At 37.7% G+C, this 20,761-nt stretch overlaps 1 protein-coding gene across 2 annotated transcripts; it reads left to right on the top strand.

The window, feature by feature from the left end:
* Window positions 1-13,149: 13,149 nt before the first annotated feature.
* On the top strand, window positions 13,150-19,843 carry fsta (follistatin a). 2 transcript variants are annotated; one of them, XM_057358098.1, is made up of 6 exons: window positions 13,150-13,330; window positions 14,633-14,824; window positions 15,133-15,351; window positions 15,582-15,806; window positions 16,667-16,897; window positions 18,418-19,843. In XM_057358098.1, exons 1-6 carry the CDS (start codon window positions 13,237-13,239, stop codon window positions 18,504-18,506), a joined length of 1,050 nt encoding a protein of 349 aa, XP_057214081.1. In that variant the 5' UTR covers window positions 13,150-13,236; the 3' UTR covers window positions 18,507-19,843. The 2 variants fall into 2 exon arrangements, with proteins under 2 accessions (XP_057214081.1, XP_057214092.1); XM_057358109.1 differs by lacking the exon at window positions 18,418-19,843 and having other exon boundaries at window positions 16,667-17,338.
* Window positions 19,844-20,761: the final 918 nt, after the last annotated feature.

Raw genomic sequence — 20,761 nt, 5'->3', positions numbered from 1 at the left:
AGAAGCCAGTTTAAAAGCGCTCATAAAAGCATTGATCTGTAGTGAACTCGCTGTTGTACGAGCCCACCTGGACGTGGGCTTTATTTGCATATGTGTAATGATGGAGCAGGATGCTGCTCATGCTATGAGACGAGGGAATGCCGAGCTGCTAGCGGAGAGCTGCTGTGAGACACGGCTGCTTAATGGCATCCTGACAAACAGCTGGCAGTCTGTGGGCAAATATTTATCGAGTATGCAAACCTGACATCACCTGGGCTTATCACTACATAAACACTCTGTGTAAACAGGCACACGATGGCTTGTTTGTGATGGTTTAGAGAATACATTTCACAGAAACGCAGTGAAGCACATTTCCATTCTGTTCATTACTGTGAAGCTGTGCAGTAGCCCTGCTAAAGTGCATCCCCCCCATCCTTCTTTTATGTTCTTCTTCAGCTTAACCTTAAGAGGTCACCGAGAGGTCATGCCATTACACATAAGGCAGTTCTATAATTGACTTATCTTTTGATGCGCATGTTTAGATATTCAACTTACTAGATATTTAGTGTATATGTAAAATGAAATCAAATATCAGACAATTCATTTTCATTTAAAGCAGACTTTTATTGAAGTACAATGACTTGAAACTGGTTGAAACTGTAAATGCAACATGTTTATATACACAATAGGTTATGAAAACACAGCTTTATCATTTGTGTCTCGGAATAATTCTTGAATGTGTATCTCACTCAACAACCAGCACAGATGCTGCATTTCAGTCAAATGGCCTACAAAGCAACCAACACTCTAATCCTATGTGTAGCCAGCATTAAAAATTGGATTGGGTGCGGATGAGATTAGATTAGGTTTGCTGGATTTAAAAATGTTTAAAAGAAAAAACTCCATTTATGATGGAACATAATCTCCATTCTCTATGTGGGAGCATCAAGCCGCCCAACAGATGCCAGTCATGTATAGAGATATTCATCTTCTGCCGGTTCCACTTCTTTCTAATGACATTTTTATTATGATTATTGCATTTCTTTTCTATTCTTATTCATCTTGATTTTCCTAGTGTGTGCTTTTTTTCCTCCTGTTTCATCTTCAGATGGCTTCATCTTTGCAGAAGCGTTGTTTAAACCCTAATAGGCCAACCTGATGTCACCTAGAGTAAAAATTTTCCATCAATTGTTTCCGTTCTTCCAGCTTTTACAGTGATTTCTTCAAAGCTAGAAATCGGATTCATGTCCTCGGCTGTTACATCACCTTTATAACCAAATAATTCAGAGTGCTTTTAGGAAATTACAGTACCTCGGCCTGAGAGCTAATCCGTACTATGAAGCGCCTCCAGTCTGAAATATATAAAACAATGCACAATCCAGGAAGCAATCATATCAAGAGATTGGAATTATTTTTTATCTTATACTACAATCATTTTAGCAAAGAAATATTAGAAATAAAAATTAAAATATTTTTTGCTTTAAATAGCAATCATAGTAGATTTAAAAAAATTCCAAGGACTGATATGCAGCATTTTAAGAAAACTCTTTTTTTTAATACATTATAAATTCCCTCCAACTGTAACACCCTGTTAAAGTGCCCTGCTGGTAATGCTGTCCTGGCAGATCGCCCAGTATTGCCTGCCACCAGGTCTTTAGAATCATATACAGCCATGCCGGATTCACTCAAAGAGCTCTTGGGTTACATCTTAATCCCTCACATCCAATCTAGACAACATCTGCAACTCTGGAATCAGACTAATATGCCCATGGCACTCAATGACAGCTTAAACTGTCTACAGCTACCACCACACCCACAGACACCAACATTAAAGACAGAGATCATAATATCCATTGTACATGGATGGACACAAAAAGACAATCAGGATAGCTACCTACAGTATGCTTAAATTGACAGAGATGCTTCTTCATCAAATTAAAAGCCTTTCTCTCTTCAGCTCTTCTTCTGTCAGGGCTTCACTAATCTATATCGCCGTTTAGCTAACTTGCGATGGCACATGTATTTGGTCTCTGACATGAGGGGTCTGCCGCCTGTGAGGGCCAGCGGGGCCAGATGTCTGAGAGGAACTGGACCCCATAGGATCCACCTTCAACCATATGGCACTTATCCACATCTCAGCACTGGGGTCATGGGCACAGTGAGGGATCTGTTTTCAGGCGGCAACCCAGTCGAAAGCGCTGCAGGCTAACACCACTAATCTGTGCTGGAAACCCCAGTGTTTCCCTGGATTAAGAGCACATGAGGTTGGGGAGGGGGCTCATAAGAGCCTCTGGCACAATCTGACCTTTATCTCATTGATGTTAGAAAAGTCTATATCATTTGTATACAGACTGTCAATATGATGATTTGAAATAAGTGAAAATATAGAAGCCTGAAAATTTGGAAAAATTATGAGACACATTTTTAACTTTCCATCTATTCAGGGCTGTTATTGGTTGCTTTTTCTTCATTATTTGGTCCATTTAAAAAAAAAAAAATACAATTTTAGTTTTCTAATGAATGAAATTAATACGTTGGAACAATTATATATATATACATTTTTGTCTACAAAGTAATTTCAATTTAAGCATACACCTTTAGATGAAAAGATTTTTAAGATCATTAAAAACATTTTAGTCGAGCGTTTCCAAACTTTTGGTAGCGTATATGATTAGTTCACCCAAATATAGAAATCCTATAACAATTTACTTATACTTTGTTTTTTTTGTTTGTTTAAACATTTAGTTCTCTTCTTTATAGCTGGTGTTATTGATGTTTTTCTGGGTACTTTTGTAATATATAATTTTCTTTTGGAGCTTGACAGCCCAAGGTCACTACGAACTCTCGTTCTACAAAGATCTATAAGGGAAAAAAAATTGTTCAACATAGAAAAACATGACATGAGAGTAAGTAAGTTTTATTCTGGGTGCACTACTCCTTCCATTGTAAAGTTGAAACAGATGGCTATTGTCACTATACGTTTGCCTTTCAATTGATGAACAGATCCTGTCTATCTGATAGTCAAAGAAAGAGAATGGGATTACCAGGTGCATAGCAGTTCCACACCAGTGGCAGGAGAGGTAGTAGAATCTTATCATGATCCCGCACCTGCTGACGTAAGTTAGCTGACATTGCATGGAGAACATCGTCTCCTGTGAGCTTTGTTGTTATTCACTCAGACTCCTCAAGCTCTCATCACGTGTCTCTCAGACTGTCTACTTCACATTGGAGGACGCGGGTGTGTTGAATTGAGGCATGTCTGTTGAAAGATTACCTGAGCGTGGGGAGAAATTCTTGGCTACTGTTTTGAGATCAGTTATCTGCTGGTATTAAACGTATTGTTTTTTTATAAACTGATCTGAAACTTGTGCTTAGCCGTGACATCATTTCGTAAGGCTTCTTGATCTCCAAAAGTTGTAAATCTTGAGAACAAACAAAAGACATCATCTTAATAAGCCATCAACTGATTGATCAATATAATCAATCAAATTTAGATCAAACCACCTGGCCACCAACCAAAATTAGCTTCTCAACCCACATCCTGTGGTGATCTATACATCACCAGCCTAAACCAACCAGCATCAGCCAATCAAGTCAAATAGATCTTGTTCTCTACCCCGAGCGTGGAATTATGGGTGGGAGGACACAAAGCCCCCCTCAGGCAATAGGTAGCGGGACGGCTGCCACATCTTTGAAGCTGATATTGCACAGAGATTACCTTTAACAAAGAACATTAACCTGGTGTGATATAGCAATGCTGTTGTTGGTGCTTGTATTTTGACAGGACTATTCACCTGGGATTTCTTACAGTTGCTCAGTTATTCTGTGGGGATAATAGATGATCCACTCCGCAACTGTGTGTGTATGGATTACACCTGTAAAACTATACAAAACGGAACATATTGCTGATCACTTCAAGGGCAAACAAAGAGGAAACATCACACCAAAGATTAGTTCATGGAGGGATAATATTACAGATATAAGAAAAGGAGAGAGACAGGTATAGCCTTAATGCTTTTTCCATATGTTGGCAATTAAAAAGCAGAAGACAGTCAGTTCCTTTTATTATTTTGATCATTCCGTTTGCTAATCTTTTTTGTTTGAACGGTTGGTGGTGTTGATCCAAAGTAGATAAATGCTTTTGATGTGATAGTATTGAAAAAACTATTAAAATGAACCTCATCTTATACATGTGGCAACCATAAAATATATATAATCTTTCTCTCTTGACTATTTTATTTTATACCATTTCTATTTTATATATCACCAGAAAATGCAATGTGTATTATTGATACATGAATGTAGTATTTTATCATAAAATCTGTCAAATTGATAATATAAAACATTCAGTTTGCTTGTCAACCTCAGACGACACAAACACAACAGAATGCATGTTCTATGTGTAGACCACCTCTCTTCTACCCCTGACCTCCAACAGTAAAGCATCTTATTCTTCACTCCGAAGGAGAATATGGCTGAAAGGTATAGCGGCAGGTACCTTAGAGGTACTGTAACGGGTCTCTAGTGCCACCCTTTGGTTTCTTTGGTTACTGAGCTTTGTGGCCAAATCAGATCACTAATGAACAGACACCCTGAGAAGTCCCTATTCAGTTCTCTCCATGCAACGCTTAATTTCTTTAATTATACAGTTTATTAGTTTTCTTGGTTCAGCACCCACCAACACATCCTCCATGTGTTGTTGATTCGGAGTGTCAAGAACGGCAAACTCCAATCAAAGAAAATTCAATTCCATTAAACAGCATTCAGTGAAGCAATTTGAGTTCTTAATGAGAAAGCACACATGGGGAGCACTATAAATGTTGTGTGTTTGCGTTTTTTTTTCTTTCTTTAATTGTATGAGAATGCATTCGCTTTACTTGGTGAGCTAATTATGGATTAGACCTCGTCTCTTGCCTCACAGTGGGAAGAGCCGTAATTATAGACTTGAGCATTATTGGAAATGTGTCAACAAAGCCGCGTTCTGCAACATGTACACAAACAATTGTGGCAGTTTTCCCCCATTCTGTTTTCTAATTAGTTATTAACACTGTGAAGCTTTTTATTGGGGCAAGAACAGGCGATGCAGTTATTATATTGCATGTGGTTTATAGATTATGATTAGCGTATTATCTCAATGTCGTATAGTTTCCCAGCTTAACACATTACTTGTGTTTTACACAGCAGATTTCTTTATGGGGCAAAGCATCAGGATTTAGCTTCCATTAGTATTCCAATAGTAGCACTTAACAGATCCGTTTTTTACAGTAATGGAACTCCAGTAAACGTGGAAAAAACATGTTCTTTCCTCACGTGATTGATTGAATCTGTCAAACTGTAAACTATGAGCTTTCTATCCCAGCTTCTATGTGCTGTAACAGTTTTTGGCAGATTTTGAATGTCTAAATAAAGTTCCCAGATCTCTTGGATTGTGATACAAGGAAGCTACACCTTACTACAATTATCAGCCATGGTGCGAATTCTCTCAAGCGATGCAAAATGTTTCATTTAAAAAACAATTACACCTCCTAGCAGTCATCATAGCTTACAAAAGATAGGACTTTCTCGCAGCTATAAAGTTTTGTTTTTTTAAATGAAATAATAAATATTGTATGGCAAGTGGAACAGACCTTAATAACAGGCCTCGCTGACATCAACTGCAGCTTTTCCAAAAATGTCAGCTGAAATGGTTGGTTGTAGTATATTCATGAAGGACAGCCATCTTCCATAATAAAATCGCTTATGGCAGTGTAGCCATACTGTACTTTGGTCCTTTAGTGTCTGATGTATCATAGTCACACCACTGGAAAAGCCAATTAGCAGCGCTTTGCCCTGTGTTATAGCCCTTTACAGCCCTTCAGAGGTCTCTCGCTGACGCAGAGGTCAATTAAACCATATACATAATGAATCAAACGTGTTACTGCACATTCCCAGAATACTTTGTCTTCCCTTTAGTATGCTTCAGTAGACTCCGATAACAACCTTTCGGTAAGTGAGAGAGGGAACAGAGGAGTGATGAAGCCATTGGATTTATTCATCAGAAACACTTGCTTTAGTTCAAGATTGAACTGTTCTTGCATCTCTTGTTATTACCTTTCAGGTTTAGCCAGCTACTAAAACGACAAAATCATTCTTTCTGCCTATTTTGCCGACATTCCCGGCCAAGAGTCGTATTGATTGATTAACCACTCTGCCAATGAACTAACAAACGCTGACCTTTTGAAGTCCGTGGGGCGTTTGCCAAAAAAAGAGAAAAAAGTCTTTACCACATTGATTATTTAATGGAACCACAAAATGATGCTTATCACACGCCGTTTTGTCACTCATCTGAGATCAATAGGCCCTCGATACATTGACCTTTGTCTCTAAGCAAGTGATGTTCTAATGTATTTAAGTTCTGTTTACTGTAGTTGCTGTCATTTTAAACAAAAATCTGTGTTTTGAAAAATTGTGTGCAAATTGTCATTGATCAAAATGGTCTTTACGTTTGCCGGATCAGCCTACTGCCCAGTCTCAGCCGAGCTGAGAATCTACAAACTAATTGTGTCTATGTAAAACACAATTGGACAGCCTTATCTGGTAATTCTATAAGCACAGACATATACAGTGAGCTATGTTGTGCTATAGTCTGCAGGTCTTCCTTTAGCAATACAAGCGCATTTGTGACATTGATCTTCCTGTATAATTCCAAGCCTATAAGTAGCTGTTAAAGGCCGCAGACTGCCCCATCTGCTCTTTTTGTCAAGTCGACTGAATGCACAAAATAAAAGGAACAACAACGCGGCCGATTCATAAGTTTTTATTGTTGGCCGAATGGACCGAGGTACTGTATAAAAGCGTCTGGAGTACAACTACCTTTCTCAATAGACATCAGCCACATCGAGACAAATAGGAGATGACATGGAACATAATGCACCAACTAGATGCCACACAGGGCTGCAGTAATGGGTCAGAAATCCAGGAGCCTAAAGCAGAAGCTGTCAAAACCAAGCAGTGCATGAACGGCTAATGTTTTTCATTCATTTTACCTTGCAGCTAAATGCTGACGTCCAGAGCCAGGCCTTGTCACTAATGTCCCCCTACCTTTCCTTTTTCTAATCCACCCTGCAGTGTGAATCAGCCAGCCGTGATAAAAAAACGTTCGCTTTTTAATTAATAACCCTGAAACGATGGCCAGTCGCTAGCTCTACAAATTTAAATCGATGGCACAAGCCACGTCCCTGTCAATATTTTCCAAAGTGCAAAAAATGCTCAGAGTCACGGCCCGGTTTGACCTAATAATGCACCCTGAGGGGATGCTGGCACAATGGGGACTTCACCGACATACAGTACGTACACAGATAGACTTCATTGTCCCTGTTAGTTCAGGGTTGGCTACAGTGGAGTGCGACACATTCAGAACTCACAGAGGAAATTTTTGACCTACTGCGTGTGCTAAATCATGCACAGCTTAGCATCCTACCAAATAAAATGCAATGTCTTTATTAGTTTTATTTTTGGAAGTGAAAGCTTAAAGGGATATTTCATCCAATTAAAATCTCTGTCATCATTTATCCACCCTCATGTAGCTCGAAACCTCTATATGAATCTTTCTTTGGAACACAAAAGAAGATGTTTTGAGAAATGTCTCTGTGGTTTTGTGTCCATACACTGGAAGTCAATGGGGGTCAGTATTGTTTACCAATTTAAATGTTACTGTTCTACTTGTATTGTTTGCTTGTGTTTATGCTGTTGCTATTATGTTCTCTGTCACTTACAATTATTTTGTCATGTGGTGATTATTCATAGCTCATGTTTTTGTGTATTTTTTTGGATGTGTGTAATTGCTAAACTTCATGCTTGTTCAAAAGCATTGGATGTATGTTGTACCAAAGCTCACCTTTTACAAAATCTCTTTTTACATCAGGACAAACTGCAGCTGTAATATGGAAATGTGCTGTAAACTTCTGTATGCGGATCAAGTGTATGCAACCGAAAAGCCATATTCAATTATATTCTGCTATATGGTCATGAAAGCGATAATGTCCATACAAAGTTATCTCTTATGGTGCGTTTATCTTTTATTGACCTTGTCAAGCCAACAGCTGACAGCGATTGATTTCAGCTTGTTTTTCCTTGGAAATAGGATTCTTGTGGAGCATCATGGGAATAGTTCAGCTCCCTGATCAATGATGTGGGTACTAGTGAAGTCAAAGAGCATCAGACTGACATCGTGTATCATGGAGTCTTTGGAGTGTTTAGTGCTTCTTACCTCATCACCATAGCCTCCAGCAGTCTGACATGATCAGATCAAACAGATGACTGATGCGTAACAAATACATACCGCTATCATTATTGTAGATTTACTGCCCTAAGATCTACTACTAAAAATCTAAAGATATGATTCCCAAAATAAGTCTATTTTGAGAGCAGTTTGTAAAGGCTAAAATGTGGTCAAATGCTGCCATCTATAGGAAATACTTGGACACGTTGAATAAACCTGCTTTCATTCATTATTTATTTCTGATTTTATAATTGTTTTATTATTGATCTATTTGAAAGCTTGACTTTATGTAGTTGGTCTACATATTTGTTTAATTTTTATTCATTTTTTTCATTTTTCAATTTGTTGAATTTTTAATTGGTGGGATCTGAACATCTAAACTGCTAAGCCGTTTCCACAATGGCGCAGTTTATTGAGAAATAATTAAGACTTGCATTGAATGTTGTGGTGCTGAATGCATTTCAAAGCAAAAAATGCATTTGAGACAGTTGTTTTCAACTTTTGATTTTGTGAATGTGAGAGATATCTTTACAAAACCAGTTCATTTTTATTAAGTATTTTTATTAAGTATTAAAGATATTTCAGCATCTCTGTCAAAACAGTGAGGGATTCCTTTAAAGTCTTACATGACAATGTAAATAAAACACTTTTATAAATAATTAAAAACACTACAAGTTAATAAAAATAAAAGTTACTTAAGATGACAGAGGCAAATGCAGACCAGCACTGTTTAAATTATAAACACTAAAGATACGATTATGTCAATTGTTCAAAAAACAAAGCATTTTTCTTCTATAACAAAACCAGACATGTTTCATTTTATTGCTGCCAAGACGCAGCCAAAAATAACTCGCAGACTGTAATTATTTGGTTATGATCCCTCTGCATAATTACTAATTGGGAGACTGTAGTCAGTTTTAGATTTTGCATTTTGTTCCATAAACACATGTAAGTAGCAATTACTTGTTATGGGCAACCAATCTAAAGTAGTCATTAAATTTTAGTTTGAACTCACACAATTCATAAACAGATTAAAAAAGTAACATGGGGCGCTACAAGATTTTTTTTTTTAGAAAATTCTTAGATTGTCTGTCATTTCTGGTAAGGTTGAATAATTTGTACAAAGTGACTTCCTACTTTGTGTCTGATGAAATTTCAGCTCAATTACATTCATCGTCTTTTTGTATAATTTTTTCAATGCGATTACGGTTAGGAGTACACCAGTGGTTTCTGCTATCAACCACTAGGAGGTGGTCTTGAGTTGATCTTTCTCGGTTTTGAGAGTATGTGAGCAGTAAATTTGTGTTTCTGCTCTTCACGGATCATCACAACTATTTTTCCAAACTCTGGTCTTCCATATTTTTCCACTACCCTTTCTACAAAGTCTGATTGTCTCACAGGATTTTTAGACCAAACTTGCTGTTTGTTAAACTATTTTCATTAATGCTGCACTGAATTTGACTAAAGATACCAGTAAGATATTACAACAAGATGTACAATGTCTCTGCTCAAATACTGATGGGGTTGATGAATAATTGAGTTAAAATATATTTTGATACTAAATTGTTGAATGTTATTCTCAGGGGGCTAAGCCCACTATCCCTTCCAACCCAAGCAACGCCCCTGCCTGTAATGTCATCTTCTTAAGCATGACATCAGAAAAAACATTGAAGCTTACAGGAAATAACATATCGTGTCTGTATTTAGATGCTTTTGTTGCATTTGAGAACACTTTGTTTTCATTCAACATTGCTTTGAATTGTATAAATAAATTCTGCCATGACGTAATGCATACAAGTTACTGAGGTATATGCAATGGAGACATGACTAAAAAAGTATGTTCTTAATCATTGCTCAGTAAATGCTTTTGATAAGGCAATCCTGTGCATGTAATTTTGTGTAGTGTGGTCAGAATGTTGTTATTCCACAAGTAACACTAACGATTAGCCTTGAAACATATGTACAAACTACATGATGTTTCTTCCAGTGTATACAACAACACACTCAAAAAAGCTGTGAAATCAATGAAATATACCGCTTAATTTGAGTAGATATAAAGTAAAAAAAAAAGAAGTAAATCTGAGTAACTCAAATATTTCTATTAGAAGTCACCAAAATTATTACGTCGTAAATTTTAAGTTTTTATATATATATATATATATATATATATATATATAATTTGTTGATTAAATACTTATTTTTTATTTATTAATTAATTAAATAATGTATGTAAATTTTTAGAGAAATTAACTTCTGGATTTTTTTATCATTTTTGTAATATATCCCACTGAAAAAAATCACTCGACTGATTTTAAAAGATTTTATTAAATTAATAGAGCTGTTTATTTTTTGTGATATTCACTAAGCCACTGAATTATTTTTCGAGTGAACTGTACAAACACAACTTTATCACCAGGTGTCAGCATTTCATTCATGATTCAGCGAACCTGTTACGACAATAGTTATTATCATCAAGATCCCTTTTAACACTCTGGTAAATTATTTTTGAATAAATCTCGAGTCTTCTCAAAGTGTACAGTATACAAAAAATAAAGAAATACTCGTACGCTACACTCCAGATGATGACTGAAATGTTTGACTTTTTGTTATAGATGTCATTACAAAGCTTTATCTGTGCGTTTTCCACAACACTTCAGTAACTTTGCAGGTTGACCTAATTGTTTTTATATCTGAGGAACGAAGGACGTCATCGAAATATTCTAGTAATTAAGAAAACATTCAAATATTATTTAAATCCAAGAAGGTTAACATACACAAATAGCTAGTGTTATTGGGGGGGAATACAAGTGTCATTGGGAAAAAATACAAATGTGGATTTTGTTTTGGATACGTGTTTTTGAAACCAAGCAATTGATTGCGATTGACTCAGTGGACAACGTGAAACGGGCAAACACTGCAGCCAAGGAATCTGTTGTAATGATGCACTCATAGATCAGCCTATACTTGTCGTCCGGTTGGCTTATATTTTCTTTGACAGGTGAAAGTAAGAATTAACTTTTAGAGACGTTTAATTTTCCTTGGCATGAACTTAATCTAAATGATCATGCTTTGCTCAGAGTCAGACCTTTTGTACTTACACTAATCAGCAATGTTGGGTAAGTTACTCTCAAAAAGTAATGAATTACTAGTTACTAATTACATATTCAATAGTGTAATTAGATTACTGTACAAATTACTCTCTCCAAAAAGTATTTAGTTACTTATTACTAATTACTTTCTATATCCTATATCAACCTTGATTAGTTAAGTGATTCAAGTACATGAATGCCTGATGCCCAAGAATTGGATATGGTTTGCATATGGTTTTATTGACATAGGCTCCCCAAAGTTATTAAGACTTTAGTTCGCTATAATTAGGTTATAATTTATATTTGGACGCTGTAATTTAAGTGTCAACGGATAAACAAAGGACTATGGACTAAAATGGCTCAATGGTCTTAAAAGTTATATTTGAAATTACTCAAGTACTGTCTTCAAGGTCTACAGTCTTCCTCTAATTTGTGGGCGGTGTTTTGGTAAATACTACACCATGATTTATTTCTCTTTATTTGGTCGATTAGTGGTGCTCAGAATTCAATTAGCTATAGGTTGGTTCCCCAATTAGGTAATGCGTAATTGAAGCCATCCATGAGTGACCCTGATCTGACGTCAGTAAAATGTACGGTCGGTTAACAAATGTTTACTCCATTTGACATTTCATGTAAGAGACACATTTACTCAGGTCTGGTTTTGCAAAATGTAAACAGATTATGTCGCACGGCTGTTTTGTTTATTTATATTTACAATAACATTCGTTGTTGTTGTTTTTCAAGTAAACCCATTCTTTTATACTACAAGTCTACCTGACATTTCAAATCTTCTTGTGCGTAATTCATTTAAAACATATGAAGATAAATATTCTTCATGTATGTCGTTTAAAACACGAAATAGCCTATAGGCTACACGTAGATATACACATTCGTGTTCCTGCTTCTAGCCTTTTGTGGCTCAAGAGGTGGTCGTGGCAAACAGAAGAGGTCGCACGTGCACCTCCATCAAAGAGAGAGAAGGTTTCGCAGTCTCGCTTGTCTCACTTCTATGGAAATGAATTTTGGCTAGTCTGCCTCGCGCCACCGCCGTACGTAAATTGAAGGGGGTATGAATTCTGATCCCGGATGAAAACCGCAACACCTGTCTCTTCTAATAATAGTCTTTTTCGCTTTTATTCCCTAATCCATTGTCTTCTTATGCTAATCACTTTTCAACAGGAACCTTGTTTTAAATGAACACCATCTATAATCAGACCTGCACATGGTCTAGAAAGTTGTGACATTTCAAATGTGGGCTTTTGTCCCTCTCTGCGAAGATTTGTGGTGAATAGACTTCATCATCACTATACAGTTGGCTATTAATATTCTGTTGTAGCTATTCTTAGAGAGTCTATATCTAATCATGCACCCACCAATAACCCTTTGGTTAATATCAGTGCATCGAATACTTGGACTGACTGTCACGTGACGGTCTTAATACTTAGTTGATTATCTGTAGTCGCTATTTGGCTAATATTACATGTTGTATATTGGACTAGTCATAACAACATTTTATGCGCATAAAAGTGGGATATCAGGAAGGTATGATGCCGAACATCTTCAGACGTCTTGGTAACTCCCAACACAACGTCCTTTAAATGTATAAGTAGTTGGGATAGTTGAATGTCTCCTGCGAATATTCACCAGCCAGCAAAGCTCAGAAGTGATTTAAGGGCGAGAGAAAGTTTCAACCAGCTATGTCACCTGATTTAGATTGAAAGAACTTAGAAAAAGTCTTTCTCCCCACCCCCACAAAGAGGAAGACCGCCCACACCACAGACAGTCGGCCCGAGACCCCTTATACACTTAAAAAGAGGTGGCACTCTCAGAGCAGCATTCATTCAGCACTGCCTGAGTAAGAAGATTACTTTTGCGCTGCTCGTCCAAATACTCTATATCTCTTTAAACATGATAAGGATGCTAAAGCGTCACCAGCTCGACATGGGAATGATTTTATTACTCTTATGGCTCTGTTGTTTTATTGAAGAACAAAAAGTGCAAGGTAAGTGCACTTTTATTAGGCTATCTCTTTATGTTGAATTATTTCTTCACAATTATTCTTAATGTTCTTTGGGCATTTGCCTGGGGTATGAAAGAATTGATTTTCTCAGAGTGTTGAAATGAACCGAGGTGCTTAATTACAGCACAACTGTAAAGTTTTGTTCTGGTTTGCGCCTGTCTCGAGTGTTATCGAGACAGGTGCGTCCTTCCACGTACCTTAATATGCATCCGTTATTAAAATGAAAAACTGCCAGATTTGGTTGCCCTTAAGAGCTTAAAATGATCAGATAATGTTTTAATAGTTGTCGAATTGAAATGGCTAAGGTTGTCAAAAGTAAGCAACAGACTAGTACATGTAAAATATCAATTTCACTGTCTGAGATAAATGTATTCGCTTCTACATTCGTTTATTTAATTGCCACGGTAATAATGCATTAAAATGTTTCATTATATTGTTACGTACGTCTGCATTGAGCAGAACAATGAGCGTCTTGTACAAATATAAATTTGGCACAATCTTAAGGGAACCTGCAGTTCAATGACCCAGACATTCGACTGGGTTTTACTCAGAGTAGGTAACGTTTGTGAAATTGGACACTACCTACCTCGTCTGGCTTGCACAAATTCATGTCAGCAGACATAAAGAAACAAATATTTATCATTTTATGCATTTAATTACAGGGACACGGTAGTATGTGTCATCAAACGGCAAAACAAAGTTTGATGAGGATTGCGTGACTGTATGATTTAATTGGATTGTCTGGCGCACGGTTTCCCCGGCGCGAATGCCTAATTTAATAAAAGAACACGACTAATTCCCCCTAGAGTTGACCCGACAGTTAAATATACAGACTGCTCTGTCTGAACTATATTATAAGCACATATTTAATGCGTTTCTGTTGGTGAAAAAAGCAGCATTAGAGTCTGTAAGTCTGGTGAAACGTGATGAGCGCAGACAGTTGGCACAGAGCGCTCGAGGAACTGGAGTCTAGACTACCATGCACATTGTTTAAATAGGTATGAGGCTGTCAATCTGGCACTTACTTTAAGCCAGTAAATCTCTGCACGGCCAAAATATAATCGACGACAGAAAACCCGTATCCCGACCAGACAGAGGTCCCGTGAGTTGTCTGGGTGAAGGCATGCAAGCGTAAAACGGTCGCATTACGTTGGGAAAAATCAGACAAAATACAGCGGGGGAGGGGGAGCACGAGAGCTCCGGCTAATACAGACTGCACGTGTTGTGTCTGGGTCATTGGCTTCAGACTTTAATACGACAGGCATTTTCCTTTTTTGTTTACAGCTGGTAACTGCTGGCTACAGCAAGGGAAGAACGGGAGATGTCAGGTTCTCTACATGCCTGGGATGAGTCGGGAGGAATGTTGCCGAAGTGGGAGGCTCGGTACATCTTGGACTGAGGAAGATGTGCCAAACAGCACATTATTCAGGTGGATGATCTTCAATGGCGGTGCTCCCAACTGCATACCTTGTAAAGGTACAACCCCATGTTTGCCCCTACTGATGCAACAGTGTAACATATACTGTATATGTTACATGCACATATATATTATAATTTAAAACAATTTCCAGACCAATTTGATAACCAAACATTGATTTAACATTACATAAATTATCTTGGCTATCTGGGTTATTATAATCAAAGCAAATACATAATAAAATATATTACAAACACATGTACTACATATATATTACAACTTATATATTAGAGTAATTCATGAAGGTACAATGAAAATAAAATTCTGTGAAATATTTTCTGGTGTGACCTATTCTACTGAATTTTAGAGACGTGCGATAACGTTGACTGCGGCCCTGGGAAGAGATGTAAAATGAACAGGAGGAGCAAGCCGCGCTGCGTCTGTGCCCCAGACTGCTCCAACATCACCTGGAAGGGGCCGGTGTGCGGCTCGGATGGAAAAACATATAGAGACGAATGTGCCCTTTTAAAATCAAAATGCAAAGGGCATCCTGACCTGGAGGTGCAGTATCAAGGCAAATGCAAAAGTATGTAGCACACAGATTGCATACTAGCATAAACTCTTTATTTTGTACGTTTAGTTGTGCATGCAGTCTATAGAATTAAAATTGGAGTGTAGACCAAATCAATGTTACACATTGCAATACAGAAAATGACCGAGTGAATCTGAAGTAAAGGACATTTTGGGAAACTAGGTCAGGATGGACTAGAAAAAAAACAGATATGTAAAATTGCTCTCTGCTTCTCTTCCTCGCAGAGACGTGCCGTGACGTCCTGTGTCCTGGCAGTTCAACTTGCGTGGTGGACCAGACCAACAACGCATACTGCGTGACATGCAACCGTATCTGCCCAGAGGTTACGTCTCCCGAGCAGTACCTTTGTGGCAACGATGGGATTGTCTATGCCAGCGCGTGCCATTTAAGAAGAGCCACGTGTTTGCTTGGTAGATCCATCGGTGTGGCATACGAAGGGAAATGTGTCAGTAAGTATCCACAGAAAAACTAATAGTATTTCTAGACCTTAAAATTAATCTTAACATTCACCAAACTTTATTTTTAGTAAGCTGTCTGGGCTTTTAAAGGCTTTTTTGTAAATTTGCAGTTAGTATCAGCTCATGGTGCATATGCAACAATGGCACAATCCCAATACATTCTGTTCTTTTATAGTCTCTTATGACAATCCTGCTGTGATTATAATTTGCGAATGAAAGTCACTGGTGTCTAGTTGTTTCCTGATGTTGGCAACATTGCCTCGTCTCTTATAACAAACTGAGCATAACTAGCCGACGGCTCTTTGTGCATGCAACATCTACCTCCCAGGCTCTCAACAACAACAAATCAAGCATGGCGTTAGTTCTGGCAGGTCACATGAGTCAAGCTTGCACCAGCCGATCACATCAGGTGCAGCTAATCAACGTTAACCAATAGTCATACAACACATACTAGACTGCGTCCTATTTAAGTTGCATTTCTTTACTCCTTATCAGCTGCTTAATCGTGCTGCACTCAAAACCCACCTCCATCCCCAGCTCCTCCATTTCTGCTTGTATGTGTCGGATCATTTAATTTAATCCTGTTATTCATCATGAACTGTTCTGGTTCCCCAGTTGAGGGGGACATGTATTGCTGCGCTCCCGCTATGTCCATGCAAGGCTGCATGGACGGGCGGAGAGTTTGCCCAGAACAGTTTCATTCCGTCAACCTTAAATATACGCTATTGTTAAATATTTGACGACAGTGGTCCTGACAGAACCACATTTATGCTCGTCTGTATATGAAACCCCATTTTTTTCTTCAGTAGGAATCGAATCTGCTAAGGTTCCCGTCTTGTGTTTTCTTTTAGAGGCCAAGTCATGTGACGACATCCACTGTAGCGCAGGAAAGAAGTGTCTGTGGGACGCCAAGATGGGTCGCGGGCGCTGTGCGATTTGCGCGGACTCGTGCCCTGAAAGTCGCTCGGAGGAGGCGGTGTGCGCCAGCGACAACACCACGTATCCCAGCGAGTGTGCCATGAAGCAGGCCGCTTGCTCTTTGGGGGTTCTCCTGGAGGTTAAGCATTCTGGATCTTGCAACTGTAAGTAATACATATTAAAAGACAATCCAATGCTGCCCCCAGAAACCTGCCCCCAAACCCCCACCCTCTCCAAATAACGCCTCTTCAATACCTTCCTGCTGCTAAGATTTAATCTACAGAAAGGACTAAAGATTGGAAGTTCTTTGCATGTCCTCTTTGGCTGGCTTCATTCATTTTGCATTTTTGGGAAAAGAATATGGCGATATTCAAAAAAGATAAATCAAATGAAGATCCGTGTAAACAAATGTTTCAAAGAACTCTCTCTAGGAGTCCTTTTATACTAATTTTCTTCATTTAACTAACAAGAAAATATGTGCAGACTAACTTTTGCAGTTAGTGGAAGACGTCACACTTGAATTCTAGATCAGTTTGTAAGTGACCCGTTGAGGTTGCTGTTCGAGTTCATTTTCCCATTTGTTCTAGTGTAAATGTAGAGATATATATACAATCATATCAGCGTGTTGATTCCATTGTCACATAGCTATGTAAGTGTTTTTATGAATTGTTTTTTGTTTGATTTCTGCTTTTGGCTGTAATCAATGATTTTAAATGCACTATGACATAAATAGCTCTGCCGATCTGTCCGAGGGTTTGAAAAGAGACAAATTCTTACGCTCACATAAGGTGATTGTAACATTGGTGCCGTTGTTTTCGATTCAAAAAGAAATGTTATTGCTCAACTTGTAGACTACCTATTTTGACAGGGCTAGCTGTGCTGGAAACGTGACAGCAGCAATGAGGAGACATTCCAATTCGTGCTAGCAAATCAATCGAATGATCACTGTGAAGAAATCCTCATTTCTTACCTTGACTGCTTACCTTAATGTTATTGTGCCTTAAGGTACGTACATCATTTCAAGGGACCAACTTTAGGATCACCTCATGGTTTGAATGACTACAGCATTTTACAGTTTGCAGGACAAAAATACATTGTTTGTAGAGCAATGCTTTCTCGATTCTTCTCTGCTGTTAGACGGCTAACAATAGCAAGGTCAATTTGTGTATGCAGTGATTTTGTGTTGTCCTAAGAATTGTTCATTTGTTTGTGAGGGACTTGTTTCATTGCTTTGCCTGTGTCGTTTTTTCAATGTAGAAAAATATATTATATATACCTCAGAACTGTGCCATTGACCATGTAGCTACGGTCGGCGGATGCACAGGGTGTCGCCCTGCCAAGTAACAACTGTGCATCCAAAATAATGGATTTTGACACGAAACCAGAAAAAAAGCAGCCAGTCGTGGAATGCAAGAGCACTTTTTTGTCTCAATTCATGCCAAACAGACCTGAGCCTTTAAAGCCTCCCATCAGACTTCTTCTGTCACAGAACTGACTTCTTTGATTATGTAAATCTCATTGCATAATTTTGGTCAGACGCCAAGTAGCCTATACACACATAAACACGCAAAGCTAGAGTATGGCTTTCTCAGAGGCGTTGGGATAAAGACTATTACTCAAACATAAATTCTGCGCTGTTGTGGTCCATATTCATACAACAGCTACCATGTATTCTCCCATATAGCCATTACTGAAGACCAGGAGGATGATGACGACGAGGAAGACCAGGACTACATGGCTTATGTCCATTTATCACCAGTACTGGATGGATAAAGCGCCATCATCCGGTGGAACAGACCTAGGGCAAGGAATCATGTCCACACTGTACATATGTGTATGCTTATTTATTTTTCAGAGGAAAAAATAGAGGTATACATGTAGTTCAGTCTGCTCGATGTTTATTTATACATTGTTTTATAATTTATACATTTACAGTGTCTGGCTTACTGTCTTGTCATGTTGATTTGTTTTCCCTTTTCTTCTTCTTTTTTTATTATGACCGAGAAATATATTTGTCCAAAGAGAAGCAGTGTTATTTATTGTGAGGTAAAACGCTACCATGTAAAGTGTGAGTCATCGGCAAGCTGTAAATTGCATTTTCCCGAGCTGTATAAACGCTTATCAATGTCAATTCTGTATCACAGATGTTTATTTCACACATACTTGCATGTTAGCTTGTGTTTATTTATTGGGAAAAATGGAAACACGTAGGAAAAAATGTCACTCTTTAATGTACATGTATATTTCTGGTTTTGTTTACAGATTAGTGTAACTGACCAAAGGGATTTTAAAGTTTTGTGGTCCGACGCTGCAGGTTAACATTAAATGAGCCGTTTCTCATATAGGAAACCCCTGACAATTTGCTACAGCGTTATCATTGAACAGCAGCTAAAGCTCAACCTTTTGTCGAAAGTCGCAGCGGTTGATACTTTGAGAAAAGTGTGCCATTAAGCTTTTTTGTGTTGTTTGCCAATATTCTGCTCAACATTGTGCTCCATATTGCTCTTGCAGAGCTAACAAAAGGAAAAGATAGAGAACTGAGTATCAGTATATATAACGTTCACTTTTTCACTGTTTTCACTTTGTCAAAATGCATTTTTATTTTCAGACATCTCAAGATAAAAATACAATTCAGTTATAAATATATAGTTTTGTATTTTTTATGTAAATGTCATGTATGTATATACAAAGTTTGATGGTATTTGTACAGATATTAAGACTGAACTCAATAAAAAAATAATGCTGATCAGTTGGTAACTTGTTTTGATTTTATCTGGCAGTAGTCAAATACTATGTACCAATTCACAGAGACATTTATTACAATAACAAAATGTCTAGATTACAATTTAATTCTGTGTAAACGTCATCAAGGTGGAATTACATCATATACACTTTTACATATTATAGTTATTGAGGTTTGCTGTCATTTCAACTTTAAATAATTAAACTATATCTTCATATATATACACACATTAAAAAGACCCCCTGACTAAGTTATATGGTAATATATTTTGTTAAAAACAATTACATGAAAATGTTCTGGTAAGTACTGAACTGAAGTTAGTTCACCCAAAAATGAAAATTCTGTCATGCATTACTCATTCTCTAGTTGTTTCTTTGGTTGAACACAGAGAAAGATATTTAGACGAATGCTTGTAACAAAACAGTTCTTGGACCCCATTGACTACCATAGTAGTAGTAATTACAATGGTAGTCAAAAGTGCCCCAGAACGGTTTGCTGTCCTACATTCTTCAAAATATCTTCTTTTGTGTTCAACAGAACAAAAAAAGTAATTGTCCTACTCACTGGGGTCCAAGAACTGTTTAGTTACAAGCATTCTGCCAAATATCTTAATGATGACAGAATTTTTATTTTTGGGTGAACGATCCCTTTAAGTGCTTTCATCTGATAATCCTGTTGAAAAACAAACTCTGCCAGGCATCAGTTTTGTTGATGACTCCATCAGTATTCCCTGCACTCCACCATCCACAATATTTTGTTAAAAAACAGCAATCCACTAACATACAGTATACATCACTGTAGCTATGGCACCTTTTAAAGTCTGTGCAGCCTAAGACCTGAAATTACACTGAATTCTGTCTGAAAGGCTCTACCCTGACCTCATTTGACCACACAATATCACATCACAACTCTGGCTGGCTTTTCTCCTCTACACAGTGACTAGCTGACCCAAGTCTGAGATATACAAACATTATTTTGCAGGTCAATTCCTTATTAGGTTTATAAAAAATATAAAATAATAAAACATTGTCTAACATCAACATCATGTCAAAAGAATTCATTTTTGGACTTGTAATACTTACAGGAAAGCAAAAACCAAAAAGGTAACACTATGTGTAGTATCAGAGGTTGCGTTGAAATGACAAGGTGAATCGGCACTGCTTTTCTAATTTTACTTCATTGTGAGCAGGCAGGTGGTTCGGTCATCTCAGCTCTGCTCATCCCTGGAGAAAGATGGGAGTAAACATATCTAGCCGCATTCAGCCTTTTGAAGTTTGACATTTAC

This window comes from Triplophysa rosa, linkage group LG2, assembly GCF_024868665.1.
Source record: "Triplophysa rosa linkage group LG2, Trosa_1v2, whole genome shotgun sequence".
Classification (NCBI taxonomy): Eukaryota; Metazoa; Chordata; class Actinopteri; order Cypriniformes; family Nemacheilidae; genus Triplophysa; species Triplophysa rosa.
The sequence above is the reverse complement of the archived record's forward strand: the minus strand, read 5'-3'. Positions and strand labels throughout refer to the sequence as shown.